The 24,085-nt window shown below is 33.7% G+C and overlaps 1 protein-coding gene across 2 annotated transcripts in view; it reads left to right on the forward strand.

The window, feature by feature from the left end:
* Positions 1-24,085, forward strand: part of BCKDHB (branched chain keto acid dehydrogenase E1 subunit beta) — a 219,629-nt gene that overhangs the window by 140,355 nt on the left and 55,189 nt on the right. For both annotated transcript variants that reach the window (XM_040983676.1, XM_040983677.1), the window contains exon 9: positions 15,981-16,067. In XM_040983676.1, coding sequence (XP_040839610.1) covers positions 15,981-16,067 — 87 coding nt within the window. The remainder of the gene's footprint in view (positions 1-15,980; positions 16,068-24,085) is intronic.

Raw genomic sequence — 24,085 nt, forward strand, 5'->3', positions numbered from 1 at the left:
CATTTATTCTATCATGTGCATGTGGTTTTGGCTGTCCTCATGCATTGTATCATTGAAGCTCAAGTTAAACCTCTGAAGGTATAAATCCCATTTTTTTCCTTCATGCTCTAACCCTTTGTTTTATAATTCCCCCAACTCATCCCAGTCCTAACTGCTAGAGTGGGTGTTGTTATGCCCCCTGATTATGCTTTGTTTTATTTGCATGTATTTTTTTTCCCAGTACAAGGTGACTGCTGTAAGATGTCCTGGGGCAGTGGGTGATATATTGTCAGGTAGTTAGGAAAGAAGACTACTAAGTATTATACCAACCAGGAGCTTTAAATTGTTGGGTAATTCCTTGTTCTTTTTCTTCACAACCTTTCTGTACTACCCTTCTGTGCATAAAGAATATGCTCACTACTTTATGTATACTAAAATCCAGTAATTATTAGTATAGGTAATTGTGTTATTTCCTCATGTTGATGCTTTCTCAAGGATTAAGACTCAGGAATTGATGTAAGTAATGGTATTGGTATGAATTTAAATCGTTATGTCTTGATATGTTCTTTGAAATTTCTTTGGCTTATGCTTGTATATGAACTTTATGCATAAGGGCTTCATACCTTTATTTTTGTGTAAAGTATCATAAGAACATCAAGTTTCTAAATAGTTTTAAAGAGATTTTCCTCTATAGAGTCTGTCTGAGCTTTCTTTGAGTTGAGAAACACTGCTCAGGGTCTTTTGTGAGTGTGGGTTTTCAAACACTGGTCTGATAACGGCTCCTAGGGAAGCAGACTCTCCTTTTTCTGATGGCTCTTGTTTCTGGGACCTTGTTAGACCCAGTGCTGCTGTTCTCTGCTGAAATTGGTTGCTGATTTGGGACCTGCAGTTGTACATTTTTTTTTCTGTAACACTTATTGAACACTTGGAATTAATTTGAACCCAAATGATATTTTAGAAGACACTTCATGCAATTGAGGTTCATATTTGATCAGACCTAGTAATTTTTATTTAACCTTCAATGCTTATATTGTTCATGTTTGTCAGGATCACACTTTCTTTTAAAACTAATTCTTAGATTTTATGTTTATGATATGCTAATTTGGTTGCAATGCTAATCATGATAATAATAATGGTGGCAATTGCCATTTAGCGAGTGTCTCTAGGTCCTTGGTATATCTTGTATAAAAGCAGTTATGTATAAGAGCAGTGGTTCTGCTAACAGTCTTGAAGTAGATGATATTGCCTCTAGATTACAATGAAAATTTATATTCACAGAAGCTATTTACCTACATAGTAAATATAGAAACTAGATTTTATTTTTATTCTAAGTCATGTACCCCTGATCGCAAGCCTACATACATTTCACTATTCATATTACCTCTATTTCAAAATCAACATATATTTATTAAAAGCTGGGGACAACAACTTGAGACTTGACCTGCTCCTTAGAGTTTCTTATATTAAATTGGTTATTTCAGAATAAACGTGTGTTCTATGATCTTGTTTTCTGATTTGACTTCCTTTCTTGTGTATATTAAAAGTAAAGCTTAAATGGTTCAGAATTGAAGATGGTATGTGTATGTTTATTCATGTTAATAATCTCACTACTTTATTTTGTTCAAAGAGCCAACCTTTGACATTCTCTAGTTTGGGTACGGCACTTTTGCTGTCTTCACCTTGTTGAGAGTTGTATGATGTATGTTTCAAAAGTTCTGTTCCTCTAGGTAGTCCCTCTCCACTGCCATGCTCAGTGATCATGGTACCCTGCTGCTACTCTGGGTCAACCATAGGATTATGGATTCAATGTCATTCACGCAGAGCCAGTTGGTTCCAATTCTGGAATTACAGTTCACTATCCCGGAGTTAAAATGATTCAGTCTAGCATTGTGAAGCTATAGGGCTAGGGAGAAATAACATGGAAGGGAAGTGTTAAGATTCTACTTTTTGAAAACCACAATTACAAAGAGAGAGAGGGACAGAGAGAGAATCTTCCATCTGCTGGTTCACTTTCCATATGGTTTGAATAGCTGGGACTGAGCCAGGACAAAGCCTTGAGCGAAGAACTTTATCTGGGTTTCTTCCATGCTTGTCAAGGCCCCAAGCACTAGTATCATTTTCCTTGGAGCAGTTGGGAAATGAACCAGCCTCCATATAGGATGCTGGTATTATGACAGGCAGTTTTACTCACTGTATTGCAACACCAGCCCATAAAACTATTTTACTTAATAAAGTGCACCTCATCTATTTCACATATTCATGATGCACTATTTCTTGTGTGAGAGACTGAATATAATTGGGTGTTTTGAAACTGGAAACTGAAATTCATTACTGTTAAGCATGTTGGAAGTCTCTGGTGAGAACAGCGATAATGGTTCAGATGTACCATGCATGGTTAAGTTTTTTTTTTTCTTTTAGGGCTGTGGATGCTTTTTGTTGCATATTCAATATTCCAAATACAAAGGACAGACATTTGAGATGCATGTGGTTAAGATACTTGCATTCCATGTGAGGATAGCTATGTTTAATTCAGCGTTTTGCCAGTTGGGACCTTGGGAGACCGTGATGATGACTCAAGAAATTAGGTCCCAGTCACCTAATTCAAGCAACCGTCTTACATTCCTGGCTCTCATTCCAGGCCCTGTCTGATCCTGGCTTTTGAGAACCTTTGAACAATCAATCAACAACTAAGAGATCTGTTTCTATCACTTCCTTTTGAATAAATGAAATATTCAGATGCCATAGTTGTGAAATAATGAGATTATTTTATGATATGTAGCAGGACTACTGAACACTTAAAGTTACACATTATTGTGGAGAGCTCATTGTTTTTCTGGGATTTGGAAACCTGGGCAGAAGAATTGACTCAAATGTCTCTTTTGAGTAACTGGGTCTTCTCTGCTAAATATAACTTTACAATCAAATTGATATTTGTATTGGTAAATATCCATAAAATATTTGAGAAGGCCAGAGTAGAAATCTGCATGATTTATTGTATAATTTTATAGGAAATTATTTCTTCCTTCCTTCCTTCCTTCCTTCCTTCCTTCCTTCCTTCCTTCCTTCCTTTCTTTCTCTCTCTCTCTCTCTCTCTTTCCCTTCTTCCCTCCCTCCCTCCCTCCCTTCCTGCCTTCCTTTCAGAATTGGTGTCTCTCATTCATCTCCCGTGCTCTCTCTCACAAAGGCAGAGTTTCAGACACAGGGGGAGAAAGTGTCAGGAAGAAATATATAAGTATTTCCTATCCACTGATTCACCCCTCACATGACTGCAGCCACTAAGATCTGGGCCAGGCTGAGCAAGAGAAAGGAGCTCAATGCTGGTCTTTCACCTAGGTCGCAGGAGCCCAAGTTCTTGGCCCTCATTTGCTGCCTTCCCAGGTGCATTGGCAGGAAGCCAGATTAGAAATTGAATAGTTAGTACATTCAATTTGATGTGTTAGGACATTGAAGTTGATGTGAGATGTTGGAACATAGCCTCTGTGTCACAATGCCTGCCCCAGCTTAGCATTTTGACTACTATTGCTTAGAAGTTGGTCTTGTATTTTGTTAAAAATACACAGTGGTTACTAAACACTTTCTTCTGAATCTCAAGTAAGTCAAAGAAGAATGATTAGGATAAAATTCAGAATTTAAAAAAAGAGCCATACTCTATGTGCCTATTTTTACCTTTAGTCATCTTTGAACAAGTATTTTGACTGGAACCCTTCTCTGCATAAGCAGGTTATGTCTGCTGTGCTTCTGCTCCCCCACTATTTTTCTGGAGAATCCTGCTCTCCAGTTTCCAGCTGAAGGTTGACTGTGCAGTTCCCAGGCTGATCTGCAGGGTAGCAGCTCTGCTGGACAGTTAAGGTCTAGGCTCTTGGCCTTCTCTGTGCTTCTCTGCAGTTCTGAACCAGAGTCCCTAACTCAGGAGCCTGCACTTGCGAGACCAATGAAGCAAACATTCGTAAAGCAGTGTGAGACTTCTAGTAGTGTGAAAGGCATTTAAATGCATGCTTTCTAAGAGTGCTGTAGCCTGTTAAATAAGAACTGCCATCAACAAATATAGATCAGGGTTCCTAGTATAAGCCCCCAATTCTAAAGCAGTGTTTCTTTGTTGAAAGAAAAGCCTTTTTTCTTAACAATCTCTATGTCTGTTTCTCTCTGTGTGTCACAAACTCACTCATTCAGACACAAACAGGGGTGTGTGTGTGTGTGTGTGTGTTTGTGTGTGTCTGAGAGACTATTGTAAAGCAAAAGTTCAATACTTGACATCTTTTAGATTGTTTTTGAGAGTTGATCTCTCAGGATGGAGATTCCTTATATCAGAGATTAAAACATTTGTTGGCCTTTGATAAATATGTTCTCCAAGTATTTCTCAAAAATTGATGTAGACTATTTTCTGTTCCTCCTCTTTTAAAAAAACGCATATTATTTTCTATGATACGGTTTTATAAGTATAGGAATTGCCTCCTCCACCTCTCCTTCCCCCACTCCAATTTCCTTCCTTCTTACTTTTTCCCTTTGTATTATTACAATAGTATAATCCTTTAGCAATAGTTACAAGTTCAGAATTCTACTATTAAATGTATCACAACATTGTTGGTATAGGCAGTGGTATAATATATAGCATCTTACTGTCAGGGTATGAGATCAGTTTATGATGCCTGTGGAAGGAAGAGTTCATTATTCTCTGGACATTTAAATTATGTGTAACTTTCATGGTGAAATGTCACATCATTTGTATTGTTAATAATTAGTTTTTTAAAAATCTGTTACATCACTAGGACATTTGCCTTAGTTACTAATGATGTTTGCTCTTTTATAATGACTAATTATTTAATTCATAAAATGTATAACAAAACCATAAATGCTCTATGATAAAATTAAATAAAGAAACACAAAAGATTCTTAGATCACTTCTCAAGAAAAAAGTAACTTTATCTTTCACAGTCTAAGTCATTACAAGTGTGACCTTTTTTTTTTTTTTGAGTAATGGCCAGAATCAACTTACTCCATTAGTCTGTGTCAATACAATCAGTGCCAAATAGAGAACTGAAAATCAAATACAAATGGATTCCTGATAACTTTGTGGCTCTAAGGAAAGAAAATTCTGGAGGGATTTTTTTTTCCATTAGAAATATTTAAGTCTAGATATAAAGTGATTTTTAAATATTGAGTCATATTTTTTGGACAGGTATTATCACATAGTATAATTATTTCTTTAACAATGAATTTTGATCCTATAATTCTTGACCTTAAGTTTTCTGTACCTGTCTATCCCTTACTTACTCAATTTGTCAGTGAATGTTTGAGAACAAATTCTATTTCAATTGAAGTGATTTCTCCTAAATTCCTTGGTACTGATGCTATTGGCAGTCTGAAAGTTATGCCCTTTATTTCTGTCTGTGTCCTTTTATATACTAAAAAATATAAATGTAATTTTTGCTGAAACATTCTTTGTAATATGCTGTTAATATTTTTTGAGTCATATCCATAAAAGACCCAGAAGATTTTAAGCCTTGCCCACGTATTATGAACTACACATGATTTTTTTATTTCGTAATGGACTAAAAATCCTTTTATTCCAACAGAATTGGACCAGGTTTTAGGAAATAAAAATCATTTATCCATGGTGATACAAAAGTGTAGCAGTGTTTATACTTTTGATCATTCCTTAGAGAAGTATTGCCTTGGTAGACAACCAGTTGGCTCAAGACAAAATTATACCCTTGATGTGCTTAAAACAGCAGTGTAAAATGTAATTGGCTAACATTCTTGGTCCTGGTTAGGATTACTTTCTTACTGCTTGTGGTATGCCTGAAGTACAGGGGATGATGTCAGTTTCTACCTTTTAGAACACTTTTGATGTCCAGACATAGTATTTCCCTCCATTGTCAACAGCTGAAAAATATTTGCCAAATGGAGACTTATGAATTGAAAAGGGAAGATATTAGTAATGATTGTTTGAGAAAGCAAAAGAAAAATTATAGTTCTTCAGTGCTATTTTAGGAAAGAACAGATGAGTTAAAATTTTAAAATTCTAAATTTTTTCTTAATCTTACACTTTGATTTTTAAATGACAAAGTTCTGCATTCTTTTGTTGTTTTTTTATCACTGAATTAATTTCTTTTCTTCTTGAGTATGCTTTACCCAAGGACATTATGACAATGAAGTTTACGACACTTTAGAGAGTTTGGTTAACTTCTCATTTTTTCCCCAGTGTTAGCACTGTGAATGGCTTGGTGCTGTTTTTGAAATGAACTGATGACCTTTAGAATTTGTACATTATAATTTAATTGACAGAGTGCACTAATATTGAAATGAAATGATTTTCTCACTTTTGCTGATGTTTTTTAGTTGGCGTTATTTTTCTTCTAATATGTATGGTGCGAAGATGGGAGATCCAAACAACTCTAGAGTATGTAATTACACTCCATTTTCATTAAGAAGCAGTGGCTCATACATGGTATTCCCCGTTATCAGTTAGCTTTGAGATTGTGGTTAATTACCTTGTCGTTGAAGATTTTTCAGAGATAATTACTGTCTTGAATAATCAATTTGAGAAAAGATTTATAACATTGATGATATTAGGAAAAAGTTTCTCTTTTATCTCAAAAAAGCAGATGGTAGAGGAACCAAAATATGAAGATTTTAGGAGCGAAGACCTGGTGTTGATTATTTTCTTGTTATGATGTAACATATTCTGAAAGGATTTTATTTCTAGTCCTCACAGAGACTAGTGTAAGAAATTAGGCTCTCTTTTAAAACACGGTCTATATTAACAATTTAAAAAATAATCAAGCAAGCTGCTTAAAATGTGGGTCAAGTGTTTCAATATGCATTTGTTCAATGATAAAAATGACCAACAATCAAGTAAAAGGAAGCTCAGCATGGTTCATCATTGTGGACTTGCAGGTCAAGCCACAATGAGATACTAGTTCACCATCAGTGACAACTATTAGAAACAAGTATTGGTGCATCCATGGGGAAATTAAAATAATTGTATACGCTTGGTGGGACTCTGACTTGAGTGACAATATAAAATGGATGCTGTAGTTGTGGAAAACAGTATGGTATCTCTTAAAAAAAAACTGCACATAGAAAAAATTATGGTATAGTCCAACAGTTCCACTGTTGAATTATATTAAGCCAAAGAAATGAAAGCAGAAACTAGGTGAGCTATTTGTACATCTATGTTTATAAGCAGCCTTGTTAATAGTAGACAAAAAGTAAGAGTGAGTGTCCATCAGCAGGTGAAAGGATAACGAAAGTGATGTATCTATATAATGGAGTATTATTCACTTTACAAGAAGAACTTCTGATACTTTGTATAACATGGATGAATCTTGAAGGCATGATGCTTAGTGAGATAAACCTGTGTCACAAAAGGATAAGCACAGTAAGATTCAATTTGCTGATGTTCTAGAGTAGATAAATTAATGTAGATAGAAAGTAGGATGATTCCAGGGTTCAGAGGAATGGTAAGGAGGAGTATAGTATAATGATCATCGAGATTCAGCAAGTGATAAGGACGTAGCACCGGAGTGAACTGTCCTGACAGCTGTAGAATAGTATAAATGGAAGGAGGTGGTTGGGTGTAGAACATGGGCAGGCAGTGAGGATATCTTGGAAAGTATCATTATGCTCTTAAATCTGTGTTATGAAATAAACGAAATTTGTTTACATTTTTAAAATAAGGCAAGCTATTTAAAACATAAGGAAACTTAACACTATAGGACAGCATGGTTAATGATAGCTAAACAAAACTGCCTGGAATTTTTATGTCAGCTCATAAGCCCAAAATCATAGCTTGAAGGATAAGCTATGTGTGTCTGTATATGTGTGTAACACCATAAGAAAAAAAAAGATAAATTGGCTGATTAATGAGTATTAAACATATTAGAATATACTGCCAAGGGCCTTTACAGTTTGATCAGATTCTTAATTTACCAAATGCTCTGTGGTAGCCATGGCACTCCTATTTTTCATTTGTTAGAATATTGTAAACATATTTAAGGTTTTAGTTAAGTGGTATTTCCAGATGCTTTCTGCCCATGCAAACTCCAAAGAAAAATCCTAGAGAACCCAGAATGTTTCTAAGAATATAAGGTTTAGAACATACAACACATTGGTTGTATTTTAAAAATGCAACTTAGCTTTTAAATAGTCCTTATTGACAATTTTCTGAAATTATAGGATATGGAAGGCAATATTATTTATATCCAAATGATTTGTTTTAATGTGTTATCTTCAGAGAAGAGATTGATAGTGTTGAGGTGGGAGGTGGATGTAAGTTTATCAAGGTATTTGAAAATCATGCCAAACAATGAATAACAAAGTGATAAGAATGAAGATATGAAAATAACTTAAGAAATGGCTGCTTCACCTTTGAGAAAGTGTTTTGGCAGAAAACATTACATATTTCTAAGAAGTGGTTATATTTTGCATGGTATGTAAGCTATCAGGGCATATGAAAAAAGTTCAAGATATTCATTTAATATTTACTCAGGTTTAACAACGTATCAAATAAATGTTCACTAGTGTATTACAATGCTTTTTCATGTTGGTGATCTTTTATCAATAGGAAAGGCTCATGTTCCATACTGGCTCTGTGTATATTTGTTTTTTTTCTAAATGTCAACCAGTATTTTTTATCTTTTATCTCATATCAAAACAATCATTTATTTATGTACTCTTTCATCCATCCACTGACTGAATAGAGAAGTTCTGACATTGTTTCAAAACAATACATGGATTTAGTGTAACAAAGAACTGTATTGATCATTGAAGTTGCAAGGTATAATGTACTACACCGGTGCCATATAAAGGTATATTGGTCTGATGCCAAAAAAATAGAAAGACAAAAAAATCTACACTACTGAAAATATTTTGATTCTCACTCCTGGTTTTGAATTCTCCAACCTTACTTTTTCCCAAAAGGGTAGTTTTTTTTTTCTCCCCTTCTCTGCCAACTTCATTTATTTGTGGCAAGTGAGTTTTTCAGACAGTTACATGCATGAATGAGCCATATCTTGATTGGATAAGCAATTAGGTGAAAGGAAGAAGACGTGACACAGGAAACAGTAAATCTCCCCCCACCCCCGTTGTAATGTTAGTGGCTGAGTAGCCATCATAGTGGTCACCAAGAGTTTGATCATGGGACATATTATGCCATTGAGGGATACAACTTCAATACTTTTAGAATGTGATCTTTGCATTTTTCATATTCAACCAAGATTATACTTTGTGACTTCTTAAAAAAAAAAAGCAGTGAAACTATCCAAGAGATCCCAACCTTTTGAAATACTTCTACCAAGAAATAGTTTTAGTGAATTAAAATACTCCTCCCATTTTTTAATGATATGGTTGGCTGCTTTTCTGGACAGTATGACAAATCATTTAAAAATATGCATTTTTTCATCTGATACATACAACCAGAAACTAACAGTGCAAACATTTAATATAAGCAGGCACTAATTCTATTGAGGGGTGGACTGTCAGTATACAGTTTAAGGGAGTCAAGAGCAAGTTTGTAACAGTCATGAATTTTAAAATGACACAGAAACAAAAACATGTGTTGTATTGTTAATATCCCTGCCTAAAACTAAGTAGAAGTAGAAAAAATTTGTAGAAAAGTTTGACTCAATGTAATCCTCTTTCAGAATTAGAGTAAATAGAGTTCAGACTTAACATTTATCTCTTAGTCATTCATAACATTATTAATCCCCTTTAAGAGATTAAAACCATCAGAAATTTTGACCATGAGAGAGTTGAATGTAAATCAGTGTGCATAATGCTTTGTGTTTTTGTGTCAATATAAACAACATCCATTGAGCATCCACATACACTGTATTTTAGATATTTTAGTTAGAAGTAGATTATTTGCTCTTTCTGAATTTCATGCTATTGAAATATTTAGTCTGTTCAGATTCTTTCACTGTGTAAAAGTCTATTCTCCAAAACATACAAAAGAAAGATGTTTAGAGGAATTTTCTTTCCAGTATGTTTGTCAACACACACTTGTCCCAAATAACAAAGTGAGTATAATTTGCTCATGAATATTTTTCTTATGCCCTGGACTGCAGTAGATGTGAGTAACATTGAGTTCCTGTCTTCAAGCTTGTTATTTCAGAGTGTGTTCTGAAGTGGTAGTGAAATTCATCTTCACAGGGCTTACTGTGAAGTACATTACTGGCATCCCTTAGATTGTGTGCCGCTTTGATCTTATTATTTGATTGTTGTGCTTGTACTTGGCTTTTGGTTTCACAAAATATCGTTTGATTGTCAATTACCTCAAATCATATTAGGAAATGGTTGCTAGAATATAAACAGTCCTATCAACAAAAGACGTAGCAGTATCGAAGAACTTAAAAAATAAGGAAAAAGCCAGATGACTGGGGGGACCCAAGAGGAGGGGCTGTAGGAATGGGTCATAAGGGAGGGATGAATGACTGCCAATTTGGGGAGGAAAGTCAGAGGCAGAACAATCTGGCTCGTATTCAGAGTAGCCTGTGGCCTGCAGCGTAGCAGGAGTATGAGAATGCAAAAGGTGAAGGTAAGGTTGATTGGCAAGAATGTGTTTATCTGAAATATTCTGAAGCAACATTTAGAAAGATGTCTATATTTAATTTTGTATTTTTTCCTATGATCTTTGATCTTTCAGCCCCAGTTATAGAACTAATTGAAAAAGACTGAACCAGAGAAGATATCTGAAAATTTCCCATTTAATAGTCTTTTGTTGTTGTTGTTAGTAGTGGTTGCTCATTCTCTTGATTTTTACCAATTCTCTTTGTGCTCTGTCTCTTCCTTTACATACGTTTTCCACATGGGTGATAAAATCCTGAGGATTTTATTTTTCTCAGTTTTTACCACTTTCCTACAAACTAAAATACTTGTAACCCCATCAGCCACATCCTTGCCAAAATGGAATATTCAGAACTTTCCCTGGAACTCATGACTGTTTTTTTTTTTCACATTAGTATTTCTCCAGTGGGATCACTGCCAGTGGTCCAATGGAGGTCATGCTGATTAATAGTAGTTACTAGATATATATTAATACAGTTGTTAGCCAATGATTAGTTGTAATATTTTCCTGGCTAACTTGTCTGATGCATTGGGCTTCTAAACATGAAGGCCTTTTGAAAATATATCTAATCCATTTGCATTAATTTTTAAAACTTCTCAAAATTGTGTCCTTAATGATTCTAAGTATATAAATGATTATGGATTCATAAATTCTTGATTAAGAAAGCTCTATAGTATGATTTTTACCATTAGTTGTACTTAAAGGCATGTGTTAAATATATGAAGAACTGATTAAGGCCAGCTTTGATGGTTCTTTTGCTTTTCATTAGCTTTGTATTTGGAAGGAAAATGCTAAAATTAATAAATTATTTATCCCAAAATATAATTTTCTTATTTTATCAGTGGGCAGAAAGGGCTACTGAAGTTCATATTGTTAAGGTTGATTATTCTATAGGGAAAAAGTCTTGAAGTCTTGTTATAGAATTTGAATAAGAAGTATAATTTCTTATATAATGTATGAATATATATGTATATATACATATACATACATTTTTTAATGTCAGTATTGTGCTTTCAGGCATATTCAAGCTTAATTGTCTGTACCATTTTCTCCTGGAATGACAGCTTAACCATTTTCCTGGTTGAATTGTGTTAAAATCTTTAAATGCTGCATTCACTAAAACATATGTCCAATGTTTGGGCAGCCAAAGTCTGTGCAATCATTTTAACGGAGAATTACCGAGCAACTGTGTATTACCTTAAGTATATTATTGTTTAAGCTACATTAGAATATGACCAATTTGGAGTCAAATTTTGCAATTAAATGGGAAATTTACTTTTACAGCATTGTAAAGTGGATTTTGCTAACAATAGCAGAAGCTAAAAGAGGACATGTACAATATATTTTAACAATTTTTAAAAAGATTTGTATCTCATTGACTATTCTTGAGAGTCTACCACGTTTGGTGCTCGGCATCTTGCATGGTTGGCTTGAATTCATGGTCATTAATGAAGACAAGTGGACAGAAAATGGGCAGTGGGTGAAGAGTCACAGAGTTACCAAACAAGGAACAAGTTCTGTCTGAGATTCCACCAGAACAGGGGTGTCATGTATATTCCTTGTTAACAATGTCACATGTTCAATGTTGAGATTTGATTGTTCCATTGGTGATAGGGTGGTGTTGAGTCTGTAGTGGAAGAATGATAAACAGAAATGGTGAGATAATCCTTCAGTTTTAGGACTTTTTTCCCCCCAAATCTTTTAAGGCCTGTTCAGAGAACTATGCTTGTTTGTTTCATGGTAGAGGATACGGTGACAAAGTGTTTGTTGTCCTAATCTTTAAGTGACTTCCTTTCTCTAGGGCCATTTTTCACTTTTAACTCTTTGGTATTCCATCTGCCCTAGGCCAGAATCCAGGAGCAGGTCTTACTGGTAAAAAGTTGGAGAGCTGATACTGGAAAATCCAGCCTTACAGCATCTTTCCCGGCTTTGATAGGTTTAGCTTTCATATTGAAAAGTTGTTCAAATACTTTTATATTTGTTCAAGGGGAAGAAATACATTAAGCTAAAAGAAAACTTGAATTTCTAAATATTATTTTATCTGAAGTTATTTATGTTAGAGCTGTTAGTGCTGTTTCCGTTGAAAAATACCATATGAATGTTTACTATGTAAGTACATCAAAATGCTAAATTTGCTTAGGTAATTTATTGCCAATTGAATATGGTTTTTCCTACATATATGAAAATAAAAGTCTGTTAAAAATGATTAAAAAGTGTTGTTTAATCAGAATTTTGAACCGAACCACAAAGAAATAAAAGGATAATATTTTCTGAGTTCTTAATTATCTCAGTCACAACATTAACAAGCTGTAATAGTAATAGAAAAACAACTGTTGGGAATTAAGTTGAAAATGATTACAATGATATACAAGATTGAATTCCTGTTATTCCTCACGAAATGATTGAACTGTGTTCCAAGAGTTCAGTGTAGGCTGATTCTTACATAGTGTGACTTACAACATTGGTATTACTTTAAATGCTATTTTCAGAAATTTGCATAACTTTGTTTTATGAACTTTAACACTTCAGATTTCCAATATGCATTTTTAAGAACGAAAACTAAAACTTAATGAAGCAATGGATGCAAAATGAAATACTTAGCTTACAGATTAGCACATAGAAATAATGCATCTTTGTGATAATCATTTGTGATTATGATGGTTACTGCTGAATCCTCATTTCTTGCCATACTATATATCTTTTACTTGTTGGGTACACTGGCAACATACAAAGGCTCAGAGTGTGATTACTTTCCATTATACGTATGTGCTAATTCTTGATGTTTTAGAAATTTCTGGAATTGTTTTCATGTCTGTTAGCATCACTCCTCATCTGTGTAAACATTTTTATTTATTTTGAAAGGTACAGTGTGTGGTAGGGGAAAGGAGAAGAAGAGAAAAGGGGAAGTTTTCAACAGCTAGTTAGTTTATTAGTTCCATGTTAAAGACTAGAATTGGGCCAAACCAAAGTCAGGGGCCAGAAACCAGGAACTCCATTCAGTTCCTACCTCCTGTGGAGCTGGCAGGGACACAAGTACGTGGGTTATCATCTGCAGTTTCCTTGGTGCATAAGAAGGGAACTGGATGGGAAATAAAGTGGCCTGGACTTGAACCAGCACTCCATTCAGGATGTGGGCATCCCAAGTGATTTGACAATGCCTACCCCTGAGAACAGACATTTTTATGGTTTGCATATGCAGAAGTGGTATTAATCATTATATCTCTGGTTGCAGTATTTAATTTTTAATTTCATTGAGTGTGCAAGAGCTTGTGCATCAAATGTTGAGCTGAATAATATCCTGACGTGGATCATATGTGTAGATAGTAGCAAGGGGAGAAATGTTCATTGTGTTTTTAATATGCCTGTTTGCTGGTGAGTTTGGAACTTCATGGATTTTTGAAGCTAGTCCTAAAATATAATACATATTATTATTCTTTTTTTAAGAATATGGTGGGTGCCACAAAACATGTGTTTGTTAACTTCAAAATTAATTCAGGTGCTTTCCCTTTATTTTTATTTACTTCAGACTTATTTGGAAAATTTCAAATAATCCAAAAATACATAAAACAAAATGTAGTCTTCTCAATTCTCTCGCCATCATTCCCCAGGAAAAAACAAATTTTGGTTGTTTGCAATGAAATTTTCCAAGTTGATAACACATATTAGGTTAGTATATAAATTAAATTATGAATGGATTTCAAACTCTGTTTTGAATCAAAATAAACTTACCTTTTAATTCCGTTTTCCTGTTTCCCCTGTGTGTAGCCATTCCTCTGCTAAGGACTGTCAGAGGTTTCCAGAGTTCATGCTGCCTGAGCCTTATGGGTTGGAAGCTTTTGTCCCGGGTCATGTGTGCTTAGTTTTCTCCTGAATTCTACAGGCTATAGAAGCGTGGGCCAACTGTCCTCCTTGGTCTCCAGTAGATTTGGCCTCAGACACAGAGGAGCAATTTATTGTATGTGGTTTTAGGATAGCAGCAGAATGTTTTATAAAAGTTTCTTGTTTGTACCTGCTAGGAATGTAAGATGCATTCAGATGGAGTCTGGCTATGTCACCCTTAGACACTTTGTTAGTAGACTTTTGAGTTTCAAAGCTGTTCGATTGATCATCCTAAAATTCAGGACATGTTTACGAGAATGTTTTGAAAATGTATTTGTTTTTCTGATTTTGAAATGCACTTGTCTGCTCATATTTCTGTCTAGGTACATTGAAATTTAACTTGTGATTTCATATACATGGCATAATTCTCCAAGGCATAGAACATTAAATCACCAATATTTCAAGTTTAGCATTTCATTGTCAGTAGGGTGATATTCATTAAAGTGTTATAACATTTTATGTTCTTTAGTCACTCATTACCTAATAGATACTGTAACCTATTTTTGTCATGGATGCCTGCCATATCTTGGAGTTAACATCTGCTGGCTGAAATTCCTACATACTGTTTAAATGTGAAATTAGAATTGTTCCAAACAAGTAAATCATGTCATAAATGTGTGTGTGTGTATGTAAAAGAAAACCATGTATTCAGGAAAATAATATTCATAAAATAATAAGTATATTTAGAAATGGAATAAAAAATTGTTAGAAATCTGGGAAAGAAATTACCACTTTTCTTTGTTAACATAGTAATTGTTCAAGGTATTTCAAGCAATAACTTGCTACGAATTTTAAAAGCTTTTATCTCGCAATACAGCTGGCAATCTGTTAGGATATAATAGCTCTGTGTTTTATTTATTTTTGTGCAGGGAATATCATGCACAGTATGAACCATTACAGTAAGAAACTGTCAAGAACATATTGTGTGTGATGCATTCCACAGTAAAATGGAATTAGAGTCATTAATCAAATTTTAGTACATTAACAAAAAAGGTCATAGTTTTTATTTTTGGTGTGACTTCTGCTGCTAGGTTTCATCAAAGGTGTATTAGATGAAATTTTCCTTTGCTATAGTTTTTGTGGGCCATCTTCTATAAGCAATTCTGTATTGCTGTTTTCTATAAGTGATATTTTTGAGGACTGTTATTATTTAAGTACATATGTTTCCCAAAATGAACGAAAAAGCAGTTTTAGTCTTAAAATTATATGACAAAAATTACTTGTATTGAGGCAAAAATATGAAATACAATAATTCATTTTACAACTGAAAAATATATTTTAGTAATGGCCACACATTTTTAATTGCTTATATAGAATTACAAATATAATTTTTTTCTTTGCACTGGGATTGTAATGTATATTGAAAAAAAATTTTTAACAGCATGAAATTCAGATGACTGCAGTTGAAAATAGTTGTAACTTATTTGGAGTATAATTGAATTACTGGTTACGATATTATTTATGGAATTGTAAGCATTTATTTTTATTACTGAATTTCATTGTTTGCTTGAAATGTATATTTCCTTCAACATCAGGTTTTCCTTTTCTCTTTCAGTCTGTGATCAAGACAGGGCGGCTGCTGATCAGTCACGAGGCTCCTCTGACTGGCGGCTTTGCATCAGAAATCAGCTCTACCGTTCAGGTAGGGGGAGTGGTTGGCACTGATTCCCACACGGGTGTGATTACACATGCCTGTTCAAGAACACAAATATTTATCATAGTGTGTAAAAGTCTGCACATGGTGGAAATGCACTTTTCCTCCTTCCATTTCCGCCTCACTGTCCCTTAATGCTCTATTCACATCTTCTAGAGGAGAAAATGTAAATTAATAATAAAAATCTTTAAAAAATCCCTTATGGGAAGAGGGAAGTTTGATACAAAATTAATAAACTAACTTCATCTGTGTTTGCTAGCGTAATAGGAAAACAAAGCTTTTGAATTTCAATCTGATAGTTTTTTAAAATAACATTTCAGGTTGTTATAAAATAGATTATGAAATTGATATGAGTTCACCTCTCAAAAAGAAAACTAAAAAACTCAATAATGTAAATAATGTAAATCTTAAATATTTTATTAGTCTAATTAACAATCAAATTATATTTTGATATTGGCAATGATTTAGAAATTGTTATTAAAAAATTCTGCTATCTAATACACACTTACAGAAAAATAAGTGTAAAATTTTTTCTTTATATGAAGCATTGTAAGATTTTTTACTTTTAAGTTCATTCACATTTGTTTGTAAAGATCCAGAAAGTAATTTTAGGAAGTTTCATTGTTCCTAATGTTTTTAAATTAATAATTTAATAGATTTTAAATATAAGACATACATTTAAAATTCAGATTCCTTTGCTGTAATAGTGTTAATTTGTTTTATAATTGTTAAGATGAGTAGAGAATTTCTGCAAAAGGGCTTAATAATCTGACTTAAAATTATAATATATAGCTAATGAAATTTTTATTTTTCAACTTAGTAAACTGATTTTTGCCAGTAAAAACACTAATTATCAAAACTATAAACATCTTTGAATTAGATGAAGCAAATTGAACCTAAAATGTTTCAAATATTAGGTCAAACTAACTCCTGATTATACTCTATCAATGATATTACATTATTGCTTTTTAAAGTATATTTTTGTGTGTGTAAACATCTGTACATTTATATATATAAAATCTGACAAAATTTGAAAAAGCTAATAATTGTTTTGCATGTGTTTTTCCTATACATAGATAAATATTTGAAGCATTTACCATGACGAGTGCCCAGTATTTGTAGTGCATTTTATTCATTGAATAGTGTCATGAACTGTTAAAAAAATGTGGAGGTTACAAATATGTGTCACTTTATCAAGATTGTATTTCAAAGCAGAGACAAATCTGGGGAAAAGAAATTGAATTTTGTGACTTCTGCTTAATATGTGATTTACTAAACAATTTAAAGTGATTCCTTCATTGCAAGCATATATCTTGCATAGAGTCCAGCATCTTATTGTCCAGATAAGTTCAGCGGCTTCTTGGGGCAACCTTCTCTGGTCTGAAGGCAGAGCTAACAGAGTAAAGTCCCGGTCAGTTAAAAGCCTCAACAAAATATCAGCAACGATATACAATGTTATGGAATTAATTGACATAGTATTGAGTAAACAATATGTTAAAAATAATGAAGGGATCTCAACTGAACTTAAACTGTGGTTATGCAGCAAGGGGGAGGAATCCACCATGGGGGGAAGGTTGCGGCAGGGATGGGGGAATCCCAGTGCCTATAAAACTGTCTCACATAATACAATGTTATTAACAATAAAAAAAAATAAAATAAAATTAGTTATGTAAAAAAAGCAATTTAAAGTGATTGTAGCTATTGCTGATAGAAATTTTGGTAGCTTTTGGTCTTGCCTGTTGAAAATTTGCTCATATCAAATGAGCAAATAGTTGCAAAAGGAAAACAACTGCGCCATAGGTGGGATTAGAAATTATGACTTCTTTCATAATGTTTGCTTTCTCTTAGTATGCTTTTTAAAAATTTTAATCTTCATAATTTATTGGTAGACCTCAATAAAATGTAACATTTCTTAGGCTCGAAAAGATTTAGGAAGATGATCTAATCTAGGATCTCCTGATTTTTAATATGTGAAGTCATGTTAACAGGCAAATCTCTCAGAGGTTTCAAAAAAACTTCAGGGAATTAATGTTTGAAGAACAGTATAGTAAGAGTTCAATATAGTCATGAAACCTAAGTTACATGAAAAATCATAATCATAATATGCCAATCATGTTCTAAAATTAGGTGATCGTAACTGCTAGCAAAAGTTGTCAATATGATTTTTGAAAATATAATTGTATTCATAATACAAAAACACTCTCCCCTCTCCAAAAAAAAAAAAAAAATCAAAACACACAAAAGCAAAACAGGACACTGTATGACGCTCTCTGACTTAATGAATGTAGCCATAAAGCCTCAGGTGTCTGCAGTCTGAAATCTGAGGACCCTTAATCTAAGCCAGTCCAGAGTGCTCCACAGTGCTTTGACCTGCTCATTTTAAAAGGCGGTGGAAGATGCAGTGCTAGGATAGGAGCCTGGAGTAAATGCTTAGTGTGTACATGCACGTTCTCTATTATGAATGCACTGTTTCGTAAGAGGAACATAGAAATTTTGGATTTATTATATATGTCTTCTGTTTGCTATGATAAAATCATTCAACCAGATAACCGCAAAATTAATTAATGCTACCATTCTATGAGGTTTGTATCTCCACATTTAGTATCTTGAGTAATTAGAATTTGGATTAACTAATATAAGAATGAATTTAAAATATACACTACCGTTTTTTGCCTCATCAGTTTTGTTGGCACAAGTAGAAAATACAGAAAAATGAACTTTGATAAAATTTAGTGAGCAGGGTATCCACAAATGTTTGTTTGAGTTGATTTTATTGATAAAGAAAGGTAGACACTTAGAATTTTTTCTTTTTCAGGAATAATATTTGCACATTTTAAAATATAAACATACTTTTTAGTAATTTTTATGCACATACACAAGTAAATGAAATGTATCTTATGTGAACTTTCTTCATGAAAGACTCTGCTTCACATTACAATTGAAACCTGGATCAAATTACCAGCACTTTGGGTTGTTTTAAAATGAAATCAGTTAGTGTGAGGTGTGGTTGATTTTACCACTGGGAATGGCTCATGTTTCTATTTTGTTGTTGTTGCTGGTGTATATACCTTATGTGGTTATAAAAAGAAAGATAAAACAGAGTTAAATATTATAAGTCAGCTTTCTGGGATGACAAGAAAAATGTCCACAGTGAATCTATTGTTATTTTGAGAAGAAGTTTGAAATTCTGGATGAACATATGTGTACTGCTGAATTAAATATTGAATCATAGTTACATAAGTGTTGGTTAATTCTATGTGAAAGTTTGTAAGAAAATAAACTTTCACTTCACAGACACTTTATTTTGTGGAAGATACCTGGTAGATTTTAAAATCCCAGGATTAGTCCTATAAATTTGCTCCTAAGAAAGAATGATTATTAAAGCATACTTAATGTTTTCTAGTTTATTAAAACCTGAACTCCTAAAGCTCTGAATTGTTTTAAATGCAAATTCAGAATTATCACTCATTAGAAATAAGTGTTGAGCACAGTATAAGCACTATAAAGAATAAATAATTATAAGTTTTCAATTGATATTTTTATGCAAAATACAATGACACCATGCTTTCTAAAAGCATATACTAAGCAAAAGAATATTTTTATAGAAAATATTATTAACATTGCTATTAAAACATTATTTTTAGGTGTGCAGCCAAAATATGAGTAAAATGAGTAGAGTGCACAATCATTACATTTTTACATACTTATCCCACCTAAACAACTCTTTCACCACATAAGGAATTTGGTGCTCATAATTTATATTTGTTGGTGCCTGTGCTTTTTCTCATAAAGCCATTTATTAGCTAAAAAAATTGTTATTAACAGTTTGAAGTAATGTCAAACTCACAATGTAATTTGAAGACTGCATTGATTAGATGTAAAATAGTTTTTATTCATACTTATTTTCTTCATAAAATTTCTATGAAATCAATGATCTGAGAAATGCTTTACATTTCTGTTGGGTTGGATTTGGAAGTTAACCGGGATGCAGAACAAGCTGAGTTTGATATATTTGGCCCCCTCTGGGGAAGATTTCTATTCCTTCATCCAAAGCTTCACTGTCTCTTCCTATCTAATTTTACATTCCCATCTGTTCTCACTTTGGGGTCAGGGAATTTTTTCCTTCTTTTCTTTCAGTTAGCGCATAGTGAAACTTGAAGTGCTTCTTGAAGTCCTGCACCGAGGACTGTAATTTATGGAAAAGTACGAAGACAATAGAATGTGGGTAATTCATTGACCTGACATGGTGTAGTTTAAGCAAAGATTTCACTGTTTAAAAAAAAACTTTCACATGAACCTATTTTTTGTGGTTATCGTGTTTCTCAGTTTTTTTTTTTTTAGGCATTTCAAAAAAAAGTCTTTCTTATACAAGAAAGTGTTAACCTCATTTATTTTAATAGTTCCCCAAATTAATTTATGTTGTATGTTCAACACAAGCATTATTTATTTAGATGAAAAGAGCAAATAATTTATGGTCGTTTAACAGATTTAAATAGCATGATTTCCTTAAGCATGGGAGAAACCAACCTTTATATTAATTTCTGACACACTCAAAATGATGAAATAAATCTTGACTGATAGAATCGTGTGATAATAAAAATACTTTTTTTTCTGGATTCAATGCTTAATAAGAGTGCCAAAATTTAGGGGATTGTGGTTGGCTTAAAGGTTTGAGTGTGTGTTTTTTTTTTTTTAAACACATGGAAGCAATAAGTCTGCAATAAAGCGTCCAATTGGAGAGGATGGTAAGTTTCCATGCCATTGTTCCATCCTTTCTGTGCGGTCCCTTTTCTGAGAACAAGAACTCGAAAGTTTTACATACTGACATACATTTTTTAAGGTTAACAGTTTCTGATCATTTGAAAAGGCTTTCACGGGACGTACATGAATCACTGTATAGAAGTCAAATGTTTCAAGTAAAGGGATTTTGCTTTCCTCATTTTTTATACATTTTTTTGTTATAAAGTTATGGCTGCCTAATTTGTAAAAGTCTATTTAAGGATCAGGTTTTTTTTTAAAAAGGGGAATGGTCCTAAATATTTTTGCATTGTTTACATTGTATAAAAATTTGTTTAATTAACATCATCTTGCAACAGAGAAAACGATCAGAGTAGTACTTTGATGGACAATTAACTCTAGTTTTGTAATCATGGTTATTAAGAACAATTTTGTTAGTGATACAAACATTCTCCAGCAATAAAACAATCAGAAGTATGATGTCTGTATTTTACTGTGGACCCAATGCACCAGCAAAGCTGCTTAACATATAGTGTGTAGGTATAGGATGGCCTTTTTGCAATGCAGTTTTATCCTGAAGCCTGAAGAATATTGTGTAAGCAGCCTCTAGGACCACAGGTTATGATCACAGGTGTGAAGTGCTCGAGGGATGTACAGTCTTGGAGCTACTTCATCTCTGACACGTTACAATCTGTGGGTTCTGCTTGCCCTGACCACAAGTGGTCTCCTTCCATGTCATTGTTTCCTTTGCTTCTTATTGTAAATGTGGCCAAGCTTCCGTCATCATCCCTCTCCTCCCTCCTGCTACTCACTCTTTCTTGGGAAGTCTCAGCTCTATCCTCACAATCTTTGGTTTTGAAAACTTCCAGTTTGACTTGCTGTTGAACTTTGATTTAAAATTTGAACTTCATATTCATTTCAGTATTTATAAAAACTTTTATCTTAAAATAGGAGTTGAGCAGGAATTGTGAGAGAATGTGTACATGAGCACATAATATTTTCCAATTTCTGGACGTCAGCTTATCTCGCAGTGAAGTTTGCAACTTTCTTTGGATCATTTAAGCTGTTTCTTTGTCTTGGTCTCCATCCTGCCCCTTACTTCTTATGACATCAATAGGCATTATTTTCTTAAAATGTATATCAAATTTTGTCCATTCCATTTAAGAAAACTTCAGTGGATCTGCAAGAAAATATTTGATCAACATTGAAGATCCTGATCTACCCAAAACAGTTTTCAAAGTTATTTCTAACATCCGTCTTTTTACTGCATCATTCTGGTCATTCTGGCATATTGGCCATTTTTTGAATAATAGTGAATTCTTATAACAATCCTTTATTAGTTTTGTGCATGTTCCTGCTACAAAATTTCATCCAAGAAATGACGTTCTTGTTTTACAGACATCTAGTGTTCATTAGAAGAAATAGATGAGAAACACATAATCAAAGTATGATACTGCAAAGATATAGCATTTAGAAAACTAGAGGGTTAGAAAACACTTTGCTGCCTAAGCCAGATGTGACAGCTAAATTAACTTTTAGAGACTGAGTATAATCTAGGCAAAGAAACAACATGGCTAAGAAGGCAGGAGAAGTTTTGGCTTAATAATTACAATGTTTTTGGAATGGTTGGAGGGTAGTAGGCAGGGCAATCTTCGGTACTTTTTTTTTTCAGTGTAAAGTAGTCCCTCTAGATCTGAAAGTGCATTTACACCTTCTATTTCTCTTCTTTGTAACCTCTGCTTACCCTCTTGTTTTGTCCCAAGACCATTCCTGTCCTTCCCATTTAATCAAGACTGACTGGTCTGCCAGAGGGATGGGAAAGAATGAACTCTGCTAATGTGTTTGCATGAGAATCTCCTCAACTACAAAGTCATGTTATAAAAGTGTAGTCCATGAGCTGAAAATTTGATGCCACTGTATTTTAAAGATTACGTGGGTTCCAGCATAATCTCAGTTTTGAAAGTCTCTTTGATGCCCCATTTCATATGGCTTCTCACCCCAACATCCTTCCATTGTCTCACTTGTTTTGCTGCCTCATAGCACTTGAAATATTTTTAAGTGCCTTGTTTTTATTTATTTTCCTTTTTTCCCCAGTTGAAAGCAAGCTTCATGAGCTCCAGAACTGTCTTTTGTTTACACTCTTCCATAAAATCTCTGTGCCTACAATTATGACCTTATGAAGCAGGTGCTTAGTAAAAAATTTAAGTTGAAGTATTAATAATGAAGTATTAATAATTTCTTTGAAAGAGAGTGCTGGTTTTGTATATATAAGTTATTTTAAGTGATATTGTCAAAAATGCAAGTAAGAGGTATATTTAATTTGCTGCAAATAATTTGGAGGTCCATAAATGATATTTTCATAACATACCTGTTAAGTTTCTGAAAACCCTGCTATGCAAACATTTCAATTTTTTGCTCGAAAATATGTATATTATTAATTCCATTCCTTTATTAGCTTTCTGAACTATTCCTGTATGTAAATTTCTCATCTCAAGAACTGCCAGATAAAATTGCTGCCTTTTGCACTTCACAAATCTGATTTGTTGACCTCAAAGATGATTTCAGTTTTGTGCTTATTGAGCTTGATAATAGGTACTAGCACTATATGCTTTTGTGTTTCACTGAAAGTAAAGGTGATACTAGAGGTGCCATTATCTCTTATGATCACTTTTGTGAATGCAATCTATGCCAACACTTCTTGATAACAGAAGATGGGCTCAGTTCTTGCATTCTTGCACTCTGTGGGAAGACTTTAATGAAGCTCCTGGCTGTTTAACTTCAGCCTGTTCTTACCCCAGTCTTTTGGGCCATTTGCAGAATGAACCAACAGATTGAAGATCTGTCTCTCTTTCTGTGTGTCTCCCACTCTTTCTGCTAACCCTGCCTTTCAAATAAAGACTTAAGACTGCTTTTGAAGGACTATACTATTGTAATAATATAGGGAAAAATCAGTTGGGTGATGGGGATTTGGAGAGGGATAGGGAAATTCCGGACCCTATGGAATTCAACCAAAAATTCAAAATTTAAAATATCAATAATAATAAAAAGAAAAAAAGGAAGAAAAAGAAGAACAAGGGGAGGCAAGAGGAAAATAAAGATTTTGTGTTTGTAAAATTTAAAAGAAAAAAAAAGAAAGGCATTCACTGAACTTGGTGCAGTGGCTCAATTGGCTAATCCTCCCTTGCAAGCACTGGGATCCTCTATGGCAGCAATGAGTGTCCTGGCTTCTCCGCTTCCCATCCAACTCTCTGCTTTTGGCCCGAAGCCTT

Source organism: Ochotona curzoniae, unplaced genomic scaffold (genome assembly GCF_017591425.1).
Source record: "Ochotona curzoniae isolate NIBS_2020 unplaced genomic scaffold, NIBS_Ocur_1.0 contig_3819, whole genome shotgun sequence".
In the NCBI taxonomy this organism is placed as follows: Eukaryota; Metazoa; Chordata; class Mammalia; order Lagomorpha; family Ochotonidae; genus Ochotona; species Ochotona curzoniae.